Consider the following 12,653-nt stretch of genomic DNA (forward strand, 5'->3'; position numbering starts at 1 on the left):
CGGCCACTACGAGCGAGGGGCGCGCACCGGCGCATGGTTTTTGGCCGCTCTGGTGGAACCGCGCAATCTATACCTACTATACCCTGCCCGCCACCGCCACGTATTCTCATTGCCAATCTGGCCTCGCTCGCTGGATGGTGTATGCATTGCCACATTGGCGACGCAGCAGTACTGTCGGATAGTACTACTCCGGTGCGCGCGTGCTTGCGTGCGCGGCGCGTGACGTGCCGCAGGCGCTGGTTGGTGGCTCCGTTGGCTGCGCGGCCGCGCGGCGCGTCCCTCGGCTCCCGGCCCGATATAGTATAAATGCCGCGGCCGCTGGCTGCTCCGCGATTTTTAATTGCAACTGCAAAAAGCGATCGACCAGAGACCGTCCTATTCCTACTCTGCTGGGATCCGCGCACCGAGGCGTGGAGGAGTGATCGACCGAGCCGGCGAGGCGATGGGCAGCGTGGCGATGGACTCCGACTACGGCGCGCCGCGCGAGCTGTCGCCGCTCCAGAAGGCGCGCGCGCTCTACCGACCGGAACCCCCGCCGTGCCTCCAGGTAACCATAGTACCATGCATCCATCTGCTGCTCGTGTTACGAACCTACCGGCTACCGCCCACCCGCAGCACTCCCTGGTTCGCAACGCCATTGCCGATGATCGATCCGTATTCCTCGAGATCCGCACGCGCGCGGTGGCGCCGCGCGCCCTGTCCCGGGTTCCCCAAGCGCAGATCGATCGATTTCGTCGAGGCGGAGTAGGTCGGTTTGGTGCGGCGATGCTTATCTGTTGCGACGAATATTTTCCCTCGCTTTCAGATGGGTTCGGGGTGGGTACCATGATGCAGCACTGTGTGGGGGGTTTTAGGTGCAGCAGTAATGGCCAGTCTCCACCGTGGAGGCTTGGATCTGAAATTCCATGGCCCAACATGCGACACATAAACAAGCAACAATTGACTGCTCCTTTTGCCTGGAGCAGAGGTTGTCATGCCGTTTTCCCGCCATAGAGCAGCAGGGTGGCGACGAGCCAAAGGGAAAGCGAAAGCACGCCGATCATTAACCACTAGTAATAACATTCGGAGGAGTCTCTTATTTATTTATCGTCTTATAAAATTCTCTAGGCCAAATTCACTTAACTGATCGTGGTCGCGTAGGCCAGTGTACTTGACCGTTGACTTCATGGTTTTCTTACTCTTCTGAGCTCTGGACTGAATGGAATTCAGGGCACCACAGTCACGGTGGAGTACGGAGATGCTGCAATCGCGGCCGATAATGATGCTCACGTCATCAGCCACGCCTTCCCCCACACCTATGGCCAGCCGCTGGCGCACTTCCTCGGCAAGACGGCCAATGTGCCCGACGCTAGCATCATAACAGAGCATCCTGTAGTAAGGTACATTCATCTTCAAGATGGGCATTTTATATTATCAGTATATTTGTGCAATTTTTTTTCTTACAACTTAAGTTTGTAATTTCAAATGCTATATTTTCCCATCCATTTTTTGGTCCAGCATGTATACACTAATTTAGCTCATGAAAAAGTAAAACCTATCTGCATATCGTGTTTTTTGAGAAATTGACGTATCCCCATATCCATATCCTTCCAATACCGATATGCTTATCCGTAACCATGCTGCTTAAGCTGTCTGAGTTCACAACACAAGTGTTTGATTCTGGGCAGCAAGTCATTGATCCAATGCACGAAATTCGTGTAATCTTCTTGATTCGTGTAATCTGCCTGTAACTCCACTGGGATTGCGAGATATCGCACATGATGATTGTAACCCTGCTCATGAGTAATATAAGCTCTGGTGATCCTCCAAAAAAAAATTCGTGTAATCTTCTTGATTGAAGCATATCTCTTTCAATGCATTTAATGTGTGCATGGGATGCAGGGTTGGCATTGTCTTCAGTGGGAGGCAATCCCCAGGAGGGCACAATGTTATATGGGGCCTCTATGATGCTATAAAGGCTCATAACTCAAACAGCAAAATTATTGGTTTTCTAGGTAAGCAAATAGGGTTACTTAAGGAGAATGTTATGATTTAGCCAAGATAATATATTGGCAACTTCTGTCACTTGCATCTTTTGTTGTTCGAGCAAACTATGCGAAGTTAACTAGGTTATAAGGGCGATGTATTCTGCTTTTGTATGATGCAGTAACTGTTGGAAGTTTGTAATTGCACTTCACAGCACTTTCATCAACCAAATCATGAAAATTTCTGAATTTGGTGATAGGTAAAATTTTAAAACCATTATTGTGGTTGTCACGCAGTAGATTGTAGTAGGTTTTCAGTGGTATCAACAATACCTGCCTACATTCTATTAACATATATAGGAAATAGATACATGTTTTGTGTCTTACTAGGTCCAGTTGACATTTTACATGCATGATTGGTGGTGAACATAGTCCTTTATGTGCTCCACCTATGACTTATGTGTTGATGATCCAGGAGGAACTGATGGATTATTCGCACAGAAAACTATGGAAATCACCGATGAAGCTCTTTCATCCTATAAAAATCAAGGTGGTTATGACATGCTTGGTCGGACAAGGGATCAGATCAGAACAACTGAGCAGGTAAAGGCAGCAATGGCTACTTGCCAGGCATTGAAGCTGGATGCTCTTGTTATAATTGGAGGTATTGTATGTTGTGTTTGTTTGCTGAGTTTTATCTATTATTTAGATCAGATACAAGCTCATAACGTCTTTCTTTGCTCTTTAAAGGTGTCACATCCAACACTGATGCTGCTCAGCTTGCTGAGACATTTGCTGAGTTCAAATGTCCAACAAAGGTTGGATGATATTTTCTTTGAATTTTTTAGTTCCTTGATTATTTCGAACAGTTTTGATATGTAAACAATCTGACAATAACTTTTTGAGCAGGTAGTTGGTGTTCCTGTAACTCTGAATGGAGATCTCAAGAACCAATTTGTTGAAACAACAGTTGGTTTTGATACCATATGCAAGGTAAAGAATTTCATAAATCAAACTAATGGAGTTGCATCCTTCATCTTGCATGTATGCTGTTGCTCATTTGCCATCACATTTTCTTATTAAATCCCTAGTACTTCTTGTTCACCTTTGCAACATCACAAGTGTGCTTACCAAGGTAGATAAGGAGTAATTTTGCCAATATTTTGTTGTAGTTTAACATACACAGAATATAGTGCTACAGTTGTGTTGAGTTCTCTAATCTCTTATAGTTTTTATTGTAATAAGTCTGAGTTTTGATGGTTTTACAATCTCTACCTTTCTATCAGGTGAACTCGCAGTTAATAAGCAATGTATGCACAGATGCTCTTTCTGCTGAAAAGGTTAGATGCACCAGATATCATCCTAACATACATTTGGTTATTGAGAACACACTTCATTGGTTCTGTGGGCAGGAAAGAGTATGATATTCAATTATAGATATTTACAAAACAAAAAATTATTTCTACTCTTGAGAAGAAATAGTACAACAAACTTTTTCAATATGAGCGGTGATTGGAAGATGCCATTGCTGGATGGCTGTTCTAACACTGTGCATTAATTCACTCTAATTGGGCAGTCACTTTCTGGGATCTATCAACTGAGCATAGCTTAGAATTGGTTTAGACAGTTTATTTTGTCAGAGCTTTAAATATCATAACTTAGAATTGGTTTACACAGTTTATTTTGAATTTATTTTATTTTATCATATACTACATACTGGCGTCCTACATAAAATTATGATTTTCTGATACAAGTAAAATTTGTCCCATTATCTGTATTTCTTAGCCACCATAAATCTCATTTTGTTTCTTATTCTCAGTATTACTATTTTATTCGGCTGATGGGACGGAAAGCTTCTCATGTGGCATTGGAATGTGCTCTTCAATCACATCCAAATATGGTCAGGAATCCTGCTATCTCACTGTATATACCTGGTTAATATATACAAAATTATTCTGATTCATCTCAACTGAACTATGTTCAGGTTATCCTAGGCGAGGAGGTTGCTGCGTCAAAACTTACAATATTTGATATTACAAAACAGATATGTGATGATGTGCAGGCAAGAGCTCAAAAAGGTAGGAGCTACTACTATGTGATCCGTAATAGAGTCCCTGTAGTCATTATCAGGTGCACATGCACGTAAGTACCATGTCGGGTGTAATTATTCTTGATGATGATATTTTCTTGCGCAGACAAATATCATGGAGTTGTACTTATTCCTGAGGGTCTTGTTGAGAGTATTCCCGAACTGTATGCTTTGCTCCAGGTTTGTTTCACCACCTTAATGATAAGTGCTGGTTTTATATCCTTTAAAATCATTTATGAGGTGAGCTAATTCTTTCAGGAAATTCATGGACTACATAATAAAGGTGTTTCCGTTGAGAACATCTCTTCTCATCTTTCACCTTGGGCATCTGCACTATTTCAATTTTTGCCTCCATTCATTAGAAATCAGGTATAATTTATTTTTTTAGCGCTTATTTTCAGGAACCTGTAATTTAGCTAAGTTACTGCTCCTTCAATAATGTTGTTTACATGATGCAGCTGCTTCTTCATCCTGAATCTGACGATTCAGCTCAACTCTCTCAGGTACTATGGCATTTCATTCAAATTTTAATGATGTTCACTAACAGCTCATTGCACATTTTTTTTATACAAAACTTCATCTGTGTATCTTTTCAGATTGAGATTGAGAAGCTTCTAGCACAATTGGTTGAGAATGAAATGAACAAACGCCTGGTAAGCTATTTGCAGACTTCCACACAACTATTCCTCAATTTCATTTGTAAAACAAGCACTGAATTTGCCATTGCACATTGTTGGGCTTCTCTTACAGAAGGAAGGCACTTATAATGGAAAGAAGTTCAATGCTATTTGTCACTTTTTTGGATACCAGGCCAGGGGTGCCCTGCCTTCTAAATTTGACTGTGATTATGGCTACGTAGGTTTGAGTTCACTTTCACTGTTTTCCTCAGAAAATTGCTATGCTGTTAAATCTCCATTGAATTGTTTTGTTTTAGGTTCTTGGACATGTATGTTATCACATCATAGCAGCTGGTTTGAACGGCTACATGGCCACTGTGACCAACCTTAAGAGTCCAGTAAACAAGTGGAAATGTGGTGCTGCTCCCATTACTGTAAGATTTTTTATAATTGAACTCCTTTCTTAAATGCCACTGTAAGATTATGTTCAGGTTAAATTCAAAGAAAGAGTAAACATTTCCTGGTTAACAGTCTATGATGACCGTGAAGAGATGGTCACGTGGTCCTGCCACGAGTCAAATTGGTAAGCCTGCTGTCCACATGGCGAGTGTTGACTTGAAAGGAAAAGCATACGAGTAAGTATGAAAGTATGGCCTTGTTTAGTTCGCAAAAATTTTCAAGATTCTCCGTCACATCGAATCTTTGGTCGTATGCATGGAGCATTAAATATAGACGAAAATAAAAACTAATTGCACAGTTTACCTGTAATTTGTGAGATGAATCTTTTGAGTCTAGTTACTCCATGATTGGACAATGTTTGTCAAATAAAAACGAAAATGCTACAGTAGCCAAAACCCAAAAATTTTACAAACTAAACAAGGCCATTTAAAGCCATCACTTTTTTGTATGGGCTCTTGTTGTTTTTCACTAAATGTTTTTTTTTCCAGACTGTTGAGACAAAACTCTTCCAGCTTCATGATGGAAGACATCTACAGAAACCCTGGGCCACTTCAGTTCGAAGGGCCGGGTGCTGATACAAAGCCAATTTCATTGTGCGTTGAAGATCGGGACTACATGGGAAGAATCAAGCAGTTGCAGGAGTACTTGGAGAAGGTACTTTACTGACTTTGTTAATTGATTTTCGCCATTCCAAAACCGATACAGAGCGTTGGTTGACCATTTTTTTTTCATTGCTTCTCTGTGTGCTTGCTTGCCCGCAATTGAAGGTGAAAAGCATTGTGAAGCCCGGGTGCTCGCAGGATGTCCTTAAAGCAGCGCTAAGTGCCATGGCTTCTGTGACGGAAATGCTGACCATCCTGTCTTCCCCGTCTTTTAGTAGCCAGGCGACCATCTGAAGGCCAAACTGAAGATGTCGTATGCGGGGCTCTCATGTCCCAGACATATTTCTGTTCTTATTGCTGTATTATCTGCCTATCTGAAACTACCGTATGATAGGTCCATTGCTCAATATCTGCTTAGTTTTCGGGTCTTTCTCATGTTTGTCTATGCTAGGCATGTTAGAGAGTTGATTAAGATTAGTTAAAATAATCCCTCAAAAAAAGATTAGTTAAAATAATTTGTGCATAATTCAAACTGGTTACAGTTACAAATCCTGGAATCATCCGTTCATCTAATCCATTCCTGTCTCATACGTAAGGCGAGGCCCATATTTTTAAGGTTTGGGATGACAAAGCCTCCCTGCCCTAGTGCCCTCCCAAGTCTAATGGCGCGCAGACCCATGGCCAAGACAGGAGAAAGTGACCACCTGAGATCACCTCAGTATCGCACCAATGGAAAGTTTGTCACTTCTCGTCAATGACTTTGATTATACACGGAGAAATGTTAAGAGCGATGGGGTTATGGACCACCATGGCACCATGGATGAGAGGATGACCTTGTTGGGAGTAGAGAGACCCACCAGGTTTTCAGCAATCCTGACTTCCATGTTGGCAACCTATCCAAAACTTGGTCCACCAACAACCTTACCCAACTCGAAGATCAAGAGTTAAATTTCCAAATATTTGAATGAGAAGTTTTTAAGGCGATTTTGACCATTTTTAATTATATAAAAATTGTAAACAACGGAGAAGGTTTTTATTTAAGTTACGAAAAAATTCTATAAGTTTTCTAAAAAATGTAAGAAAAATCTTATAGAGAAAGTTAGATATGAGAAACCCTAACTAAATATTTATACCTTCTCCAAATACATCAAAAATAATCTAAAAAATCAGATTTATCTATTAGGAAATGAAAAATTATCCAAGAAATATTGAGAAGTTTCTAAAACATTTTGATCAATTTCTAATTATGTTTTATAAACTTTAAACAATAAAAACATGATATGCAACCAGCATGAACACATTTAGCATCAGTGTGCGTTGTGCTATTACCGAAAAGTTTTTAAAAACATTTAACATTGAAAGAATTTCTGAGTATTTAAGCTATTTGCTTCTCATATTTTTATTTTTGAAAAGTTTTAAAAACACATTTAACATTGACCAGAATTTCTAAGTATTTTTCTATTTTTATATATGTCTCTATATATCTTTAGGATTTTTATAAAAAGAATTTAGAGGCCTAAAAATATTTTATGGTTCTGAAACCTTATTACCAAGTGTTACCAAATTTTTTAATTAAAAAGGATGAAACCACATTGAAAACCACTTCCAATTAGTAACTTTAAAAAGTTGAGAGTGAATTTGGAGTTTAGGGAACAAAAATAAACTCCCACTGTATTTTAGAGAGGAAAAATGTACCTTTTTCTTAGAGCATCTTTAAGAGTTTTTCTTAAACCCACTTGTTAAATCAGCATTTCGAGGGCTATTTGAATAAAAAATGCATCCATATCTTTTCACATTGCCAACATTTTTTTATATCTTGTGAGCACTTTAGTGAGCTAACTTCACTCTCCGTCTTTAGCTAACGAGAAATTCATATTAAAGAATGACAATATCTAATCAAAGATACTGTACAAAGTATTTTTTTTTCTAAAATCTCTATTTCTGTATGCTGGATCAATAAAGGCAGTCTGGTGTTTCACTGGGCTGGGCTATATTATATGACTTGGGCCTTCAGTCCACATGGGCCCAGATTTCTCAAAACCTCCCCAACTCAATAAACCCCAGTCCAAAACCCTAGGCTCCGCAACCGGCCGCCGTCCACCCCTAGAGCGGAATCACAGTCCAGAGCTCTAACCAGGCCATGTCGCCGGCGTCCCTCGCCGCTCGGCTCCTACGCCGCGCCGCTACCACCTCTTCCTCTCCTCTCTCCGCTCTTGCCCGCCGCGGCATCCGTTCCTCGGCGCCCGTTCCACTCCCACGCCGTCTCCCTGCCGCCACCTCATCGTCGGCTGGGACCACCGCCCGCCGCTTCCTGGCGTCGCAGTCCCCGGCGTCCTCCTCTTCCTCCAAGTCCTCCGCGGACGAGAACCTGAGGCGCGTCATCGAGTCTGAGATCGAGTGCGTTGTCCAGTCGGAGGAGAGCACCGCCGACAAGGTTCACTCTTCATTTTATTTGCTTGCTTCGCTTTAGTATTTCGGTTCCATATCTGCGTCATTAGTTTAGCCTTGTTTCACCAAATTCATGGTCCGAGTTCGAGTCTAAGGGCTGCTGATTTTATTGGAATAGGATTAGGAATCTGTAAATAGATAGAGGTGTTTCTGTTAGAGGCTGCAAGGAAATTGGCTTCCAATTGAACGGAGATGTCAGATGGTCTGTAGAAATTGCTTAATTGGGTTGGCCTGTGGCACTGCAGTTCGGCATACTGGACCTACTACATCTTAGAATTCACTGTACCTCCTCAGACATGATGCTTAGGTGATTACCAGATGCTTCCATTGGATTCTTTGGTATTTATAAATTAGTCATCTTTAGTGTCAACAAAATGTTTAGATTTCTTTCCAAAGGTGAAATTCTGGAGTTTAAGTGCCTGTGGATTAGAACTCACCATGCCGATTTGCAGAGTAGAGGTTTGGCTGTTCCTAGAATTTCTGTCAGGACTGTAGAAATACAGTGGCAGGCATGCTCTTGGCCATTAGATCTATTTGTCTGCCACCATTAGAAAACTTTGAATGTTGTGATCTGCCATATTTGATTACATAATGAAAAGGAAAACCTTATTTAGTGATAACACGATACTAAGAAAACACAAAACTTCATAAAACAGAGGGAAAGAAAGATATGGTTTTCTTGACTTGGCAGGAGATCATTTGGTTACTAGAATACCATGGTGACTGCACTTCCTTTGTTTTGAGAATCTTGGTTAGCATTGTATAGTTGAATTCTGATCTGCTATATTTTAGACAGTGAACTTTTAACATATCGATAATAAGATGGTTTTGCTATTCAGATATTCGATGTGCACTTTCTGAAAATGGAAAGCTACAGTCAAAGCTTGTGAATAATTGAATGTACATGTTTCTTGTCAGGTGGAGGACCTAGTAATTTTATCTTGTGATATTAGTCATTGTGAGTGCCATAAAGTGATGCATACAGGATTACATATGGGTAGTGGATTGTAATATCTTGGAGATTATACCTTGAGATGCAATCGGTTCTTTATGTTTGGGTCATTTTCCCTTGCTGATCTGTAGTACTTCCTTTTATTTTGCTTTATTGTTTAAAGTGTTACTAATGCTATAAATTTGTGCTTGTTTCTATGTATCATAGCCAACAACACCTGGTTTCATTTTTATTTGGTTATTTTTATGCAGCACATTGATCTACCAGATGACTTCCCTTTTGAGATCATAGACAATCCTGGTGATCAGACAATAACCCTCCAAAGGGAGATTGCAGGGGAGACAATTAAAGCTGCTATATACACCAACTTTGATACAGAGGAAGATTTGGATGATGAGGATGATAAGAGTGACAAAGATGAGGAATCTTTCAAACCAGCAATTCAAATGGTTATCACTATTCAAAAACCAGAAGGTCCAATCCTAGAATTTGACTGCAACTTTAATGATGACGAACTAGCAATTGAAAATATGAGGGTGGTGAACCGTGATAACCCTGATGCTGAAAATGTGTATGAGGGGCCACGATTTCCGTAAGTTCTTTGATTCTTACCTATTTGCTATTGTTTTATTCAGGAATAGAATATGCCCAGCACAAGATATTTGATCGTTGAAAAATAATACTCCCTATGTTCCTAATTGTAAGTCTTTCTGGCTTTTCTAGGTGCATAGTTTTTGCTATGCCCCTAGATATACGCTATGTCTAGATTATAGTAAAATCTATGTATCTAAAAAAGCCAAAACAACTTATAATTTGGAATGGAGGGAGCATTTCCATCAAGGATCCCTAGCGATGGACTACTTGCATGGTCAGGCTCATGTATATTGCTTTTGTCATGACTAGAGATGGTTACCTTTTTATGTTTATCTTGCCATCTGGAATGGTTCCTGCTCATTAGCACTGTAAGGATGCATTCTCTGTTGTTGTTAGCACCTGTCTTTGTTTTCTAGGTGCTCCCTTATTTCCTTTTTATTTTGCAATGAGAGGAATGAAAACTAGATTCAAACAATGTATGTTCAATTGGAGTTGTGATCCAAATCTGACAGGACATTTTGTTTGCAAAGCTATTAGATATTCAATGTAACAAAGACCTAAATATTTGTGCATGGGTTTAATTGGCATGGTGGGTAAACATGATCTAAGAACTTGTCCATGAGCCTGACATAGCAGTTTAGGTATCTCAAAGAGCATCAACTCAGTATGCATGACAAAATGGATGCACACACTGCATTGCTTGACATAGTCATGCTATTAACACAAAACTTATAAGTGGGAAGGCCAGATGTCTTCAGGTAGCCTAAGCATTGGATTTTTCTACATTCAAGAAGGTCCCTTGTGCATGTAAACTATTTGCATGACTTAGACATTTTCTTTTGACAGAACAATGTCAACAGTGATCATGCATATTGATGTGACCTGCTATTAGTACAAGAACACCAGTAGCAGATTGGAAGATGCAATAGTTGGCAACTAAACATCTAATGAACAAAAACTTGAGAAAATTCAATAGATATGCATTCAGGTTTCCTTCTATTTGTTGTGGCTGTAGATTGTGTGGTAAAACTACAACTAACATATTGCTAAGATAATAGATGCCTTGATGCAAGATCATAGATGCTTTGAGCAATGTTTTGTTTTGTGTGTTTTTATTTTCCCGTGGTTCATGTTATTCATTACTTGCCATGCAGGGTCTTGGATGAGAGCTTGCAGAAGGCCTTGCACAGGTACCTTGAGGTCAGGGGGTTCAAACATTCACTACATGACTGGCTGTACGAGTACATGATGAGAAAGGATGAGAAAGAGTATGTTGTTTGGTTGAAGAACATGAAGGAGTTCATCGGGGCAAATTGAGTGTTTGTAGTTTGTTTTATTCGCATTGTGAGAACTAGGCATGTACTCATCATGAAATCCTACCATCATAATTGCGCAAAGATACATGGCATGGCCACCTTGTTTAGTTCCTCTCCTAAAGTTTAGTCTCTATTATATTGGATGTTTGGACACATGCAGTATTAAATTGACTTAAAAAATAACTAATTACACGGATTGCGACTAATTTGTGAGACTAATTTTTAAGTCTAATTAGTCTATGATTTGATAATGTGCTGTTATAGTAAACATGTGCTAATGATGGATTAATTAGGCTTAATAAATTTGTCTCATGGATTACTGAGGATTTCTAATTTGTTGTAACACCCTTAAACTTTAGACACTAGATTTAAACACCCCTGTCTAGCCAGTGGAAGAGTTTTTATCGACCTGCTAATCTCTTCGGCATGCACTTTATTTCTGTGACCTGTTAGTTAAACTTGAGATGTTTTGACTATCTAATATTCTTAGAATGTCTTATAATTTAAAATGGAAAGAGTAATTTGCTACATTGTTAAGCTTAAGCCTAATGTCATAAATTCAGTCTTTTTTTATTAATCTAATACCAAATCTATATCTAATATTAAATATAGTCAAAATTTTATCTTTTTTTTCTCACCTTCCTCTAACTAACTGCATAATAGAGTTTTTTTTCTATCCCACTATTTTTTTTTGCTTGATCTGATGTAATGACTCATACTCATATAAGTTAGCACAATGATAGATATATAATCTGATTCTAATAAATATTGGGTCACGCTCTCTATGTCTTATATATGACTTAGACTCATGATCTGCCCTCATACAAGTCAGAACAACTCGCATCTAGAGACGATGCATTGTCATTCCCTATATGAATTGGTTTTGATGCATAAGTTAGAGATGATACGGAGTTTGATACATATACGTATTGGCTCCGTTGTAAGGTATGAGCATGTTTGGTAACAAGTGAAAAAAAATATTCCTTCACAAATTTCGTACTGCTCTCTAACCATTCTTTGGCCAAACGTATCTGATGCTGACTAGCGTTTCACTTCCTGTTTCAACCCCTGTGTCCTGCTGTGGACTACCTCTTCAATCTTCTTTTATTTCTTGCCGTAAAAAAAAATCTTCTTTTATTTCTAGATAATCTATTTTAAATTATAGAAATTTTTAACTTTTCTATATATGTATCTTTTACTATACATTTAAATATATATTGTATCTATATATAGAATAAAAATAAAATATCTAGAAAACAAAATATCTTATAATTTAAAGCGGGTGGAGCACATACGTCCCCTCACCATTGAACTGTCTAGCCTGTAATTTGGAGTTAGCGAGAGTACACATGAATAATTGGAGGAATAAGAGTATCTCCAAGGGTTTTGCATTTAAGGTTTGCATTTGAGTAATTTGCCAAAAAGTTCCAAAAGAGGTATCTAACGGTTTTGCATTTGGAGTTTGCAATTTAGGCAACTTGGCAAATGAGGGAGCAAACTTGGCAAAAATGCCAAACTGTGGACGACTTTGCAAACCCAATCGCGCGAGCAAAGTCACGCGCGAGGAAAGCGCGCGCGCCTGGAGACCTTCTATTTTTATCTTTTGCCAAGT

The 12,653-nt window shown here is 39.5% G+C and overlaps 2 protein-coding genes across 2 annotated transcripts; both read left to right on the forward strand.

The window, feature by feature from the left end:
* LOC110430758 (pyrophosphate--fructose 6-phosphate 1-phosphotransferase subunit alpha-like) lies at positions 259–6,280 on the forward strand. Its single transcript, XM_021448672.1, has 18 exons — positions 259–547; positions 1,210–1,379; positions 1,882–1,994; positions 2,440–2,628; positions 2,715–2,782; positions 2,874–2,957; positions 3,251–3,304; positions 3,784–3,864; positions 3,949–4,042; positions 4,160–4,233; positions 4,312–4,422; positions 4,512–4,556; positions 4,650–4,706; positions 4,804–4,908; positions 4,988–5,104; positions 5,202–5,305; positions 5,618–5,783; positions 5,897–6,280. The coding sequence occupies exons 1-18, from the start codon at positions 443–445 to the stop codon at positions 6,023–6,025; spliced, it is 1,866 nt and encodes a 621-aa protein (XP_021304347.1). The 5' UTR covers positions 259–442; the 3' UTR covers positions 6,026–6,280.
* On the forward strand, positions 7,759–11,228 carry LOC8078270 (uncharacterized protein At2g39795, mitochondrial). The gene is made up of 3 exons (XM_002436924.2): positions 7,759–8,165; positions 9,383–9,723; positions 10,880–11,228. Exons 1-3 carry the CDS (start codon positions 7,872–7,874, stop codon positions 11,040–11,042), a joined length of 798 nt encoding a protein of 265 aa, XP_002436969.1. The 5' UTR covers positions 7,759–7,871; the 3' UTR covers positions 11,043–11,228.

This window comes from Sorghum bicolor, chromosome 10 (assembly GCF_000003195.3).
Source record: "Sorghum bicolor cultivar BTx623 chromosome 10, Sorghum_bicolor_NCBIv3, whole genome shotgun sequence".
In the NCBI taxonomy this organism is placed as follows: Eukaryota; Viridiplantae; Streptophyta; class Magnoliopsida; order Poales; family Poaceae; genus Sorghum; species Sorghum bicolor.

Bases quoted from the DNA above. Each gene is read 5' to 3' on its own strand.
- LOC110430758 (XM_021448672.1), top strand. From the start codon at position 443: ATGGGCAGCGTGGCGATGGACTCCGACTACGGCGCGCCGCGCGAGCTG. The intron at 1,380-1,881 runs GTACATTCATCT...CATGGGATGCAG, and splicing joins ACAGAGCATCCTGTAGTAAG to GGTTGGCATTGTCTTCAGTG. The intron at 2,958-3,250 runs GTAAAGAATTTC...CCTTTCTATCAG, and splicing joins GTTTTGATACCATATGCAAG to GTGAACTCGCAGTTAATAAG.
- LOC8078270 (XM_002436924.2), top strand. From the start codon at position 7,872: ATGTCGCCGGCGTCCCTCGCCGCTCGGCTCCTACGCCGCGCCGCTACC. The intron at 8,166-9,382 runs GTTCACTCTTCA...ATTTTTATGCAG, and splicing joins AGGAGAGCACCGCCGACAAG to CACATTGATCTACCAGATGA. The intron at 9,724-10,879 runs GTAAGTTCTTTG...CTTGCCATGCAG, and splicing joins TATGAGGGGCCACGATTTCC to GGTCTTGGATGAGAGCTTGC.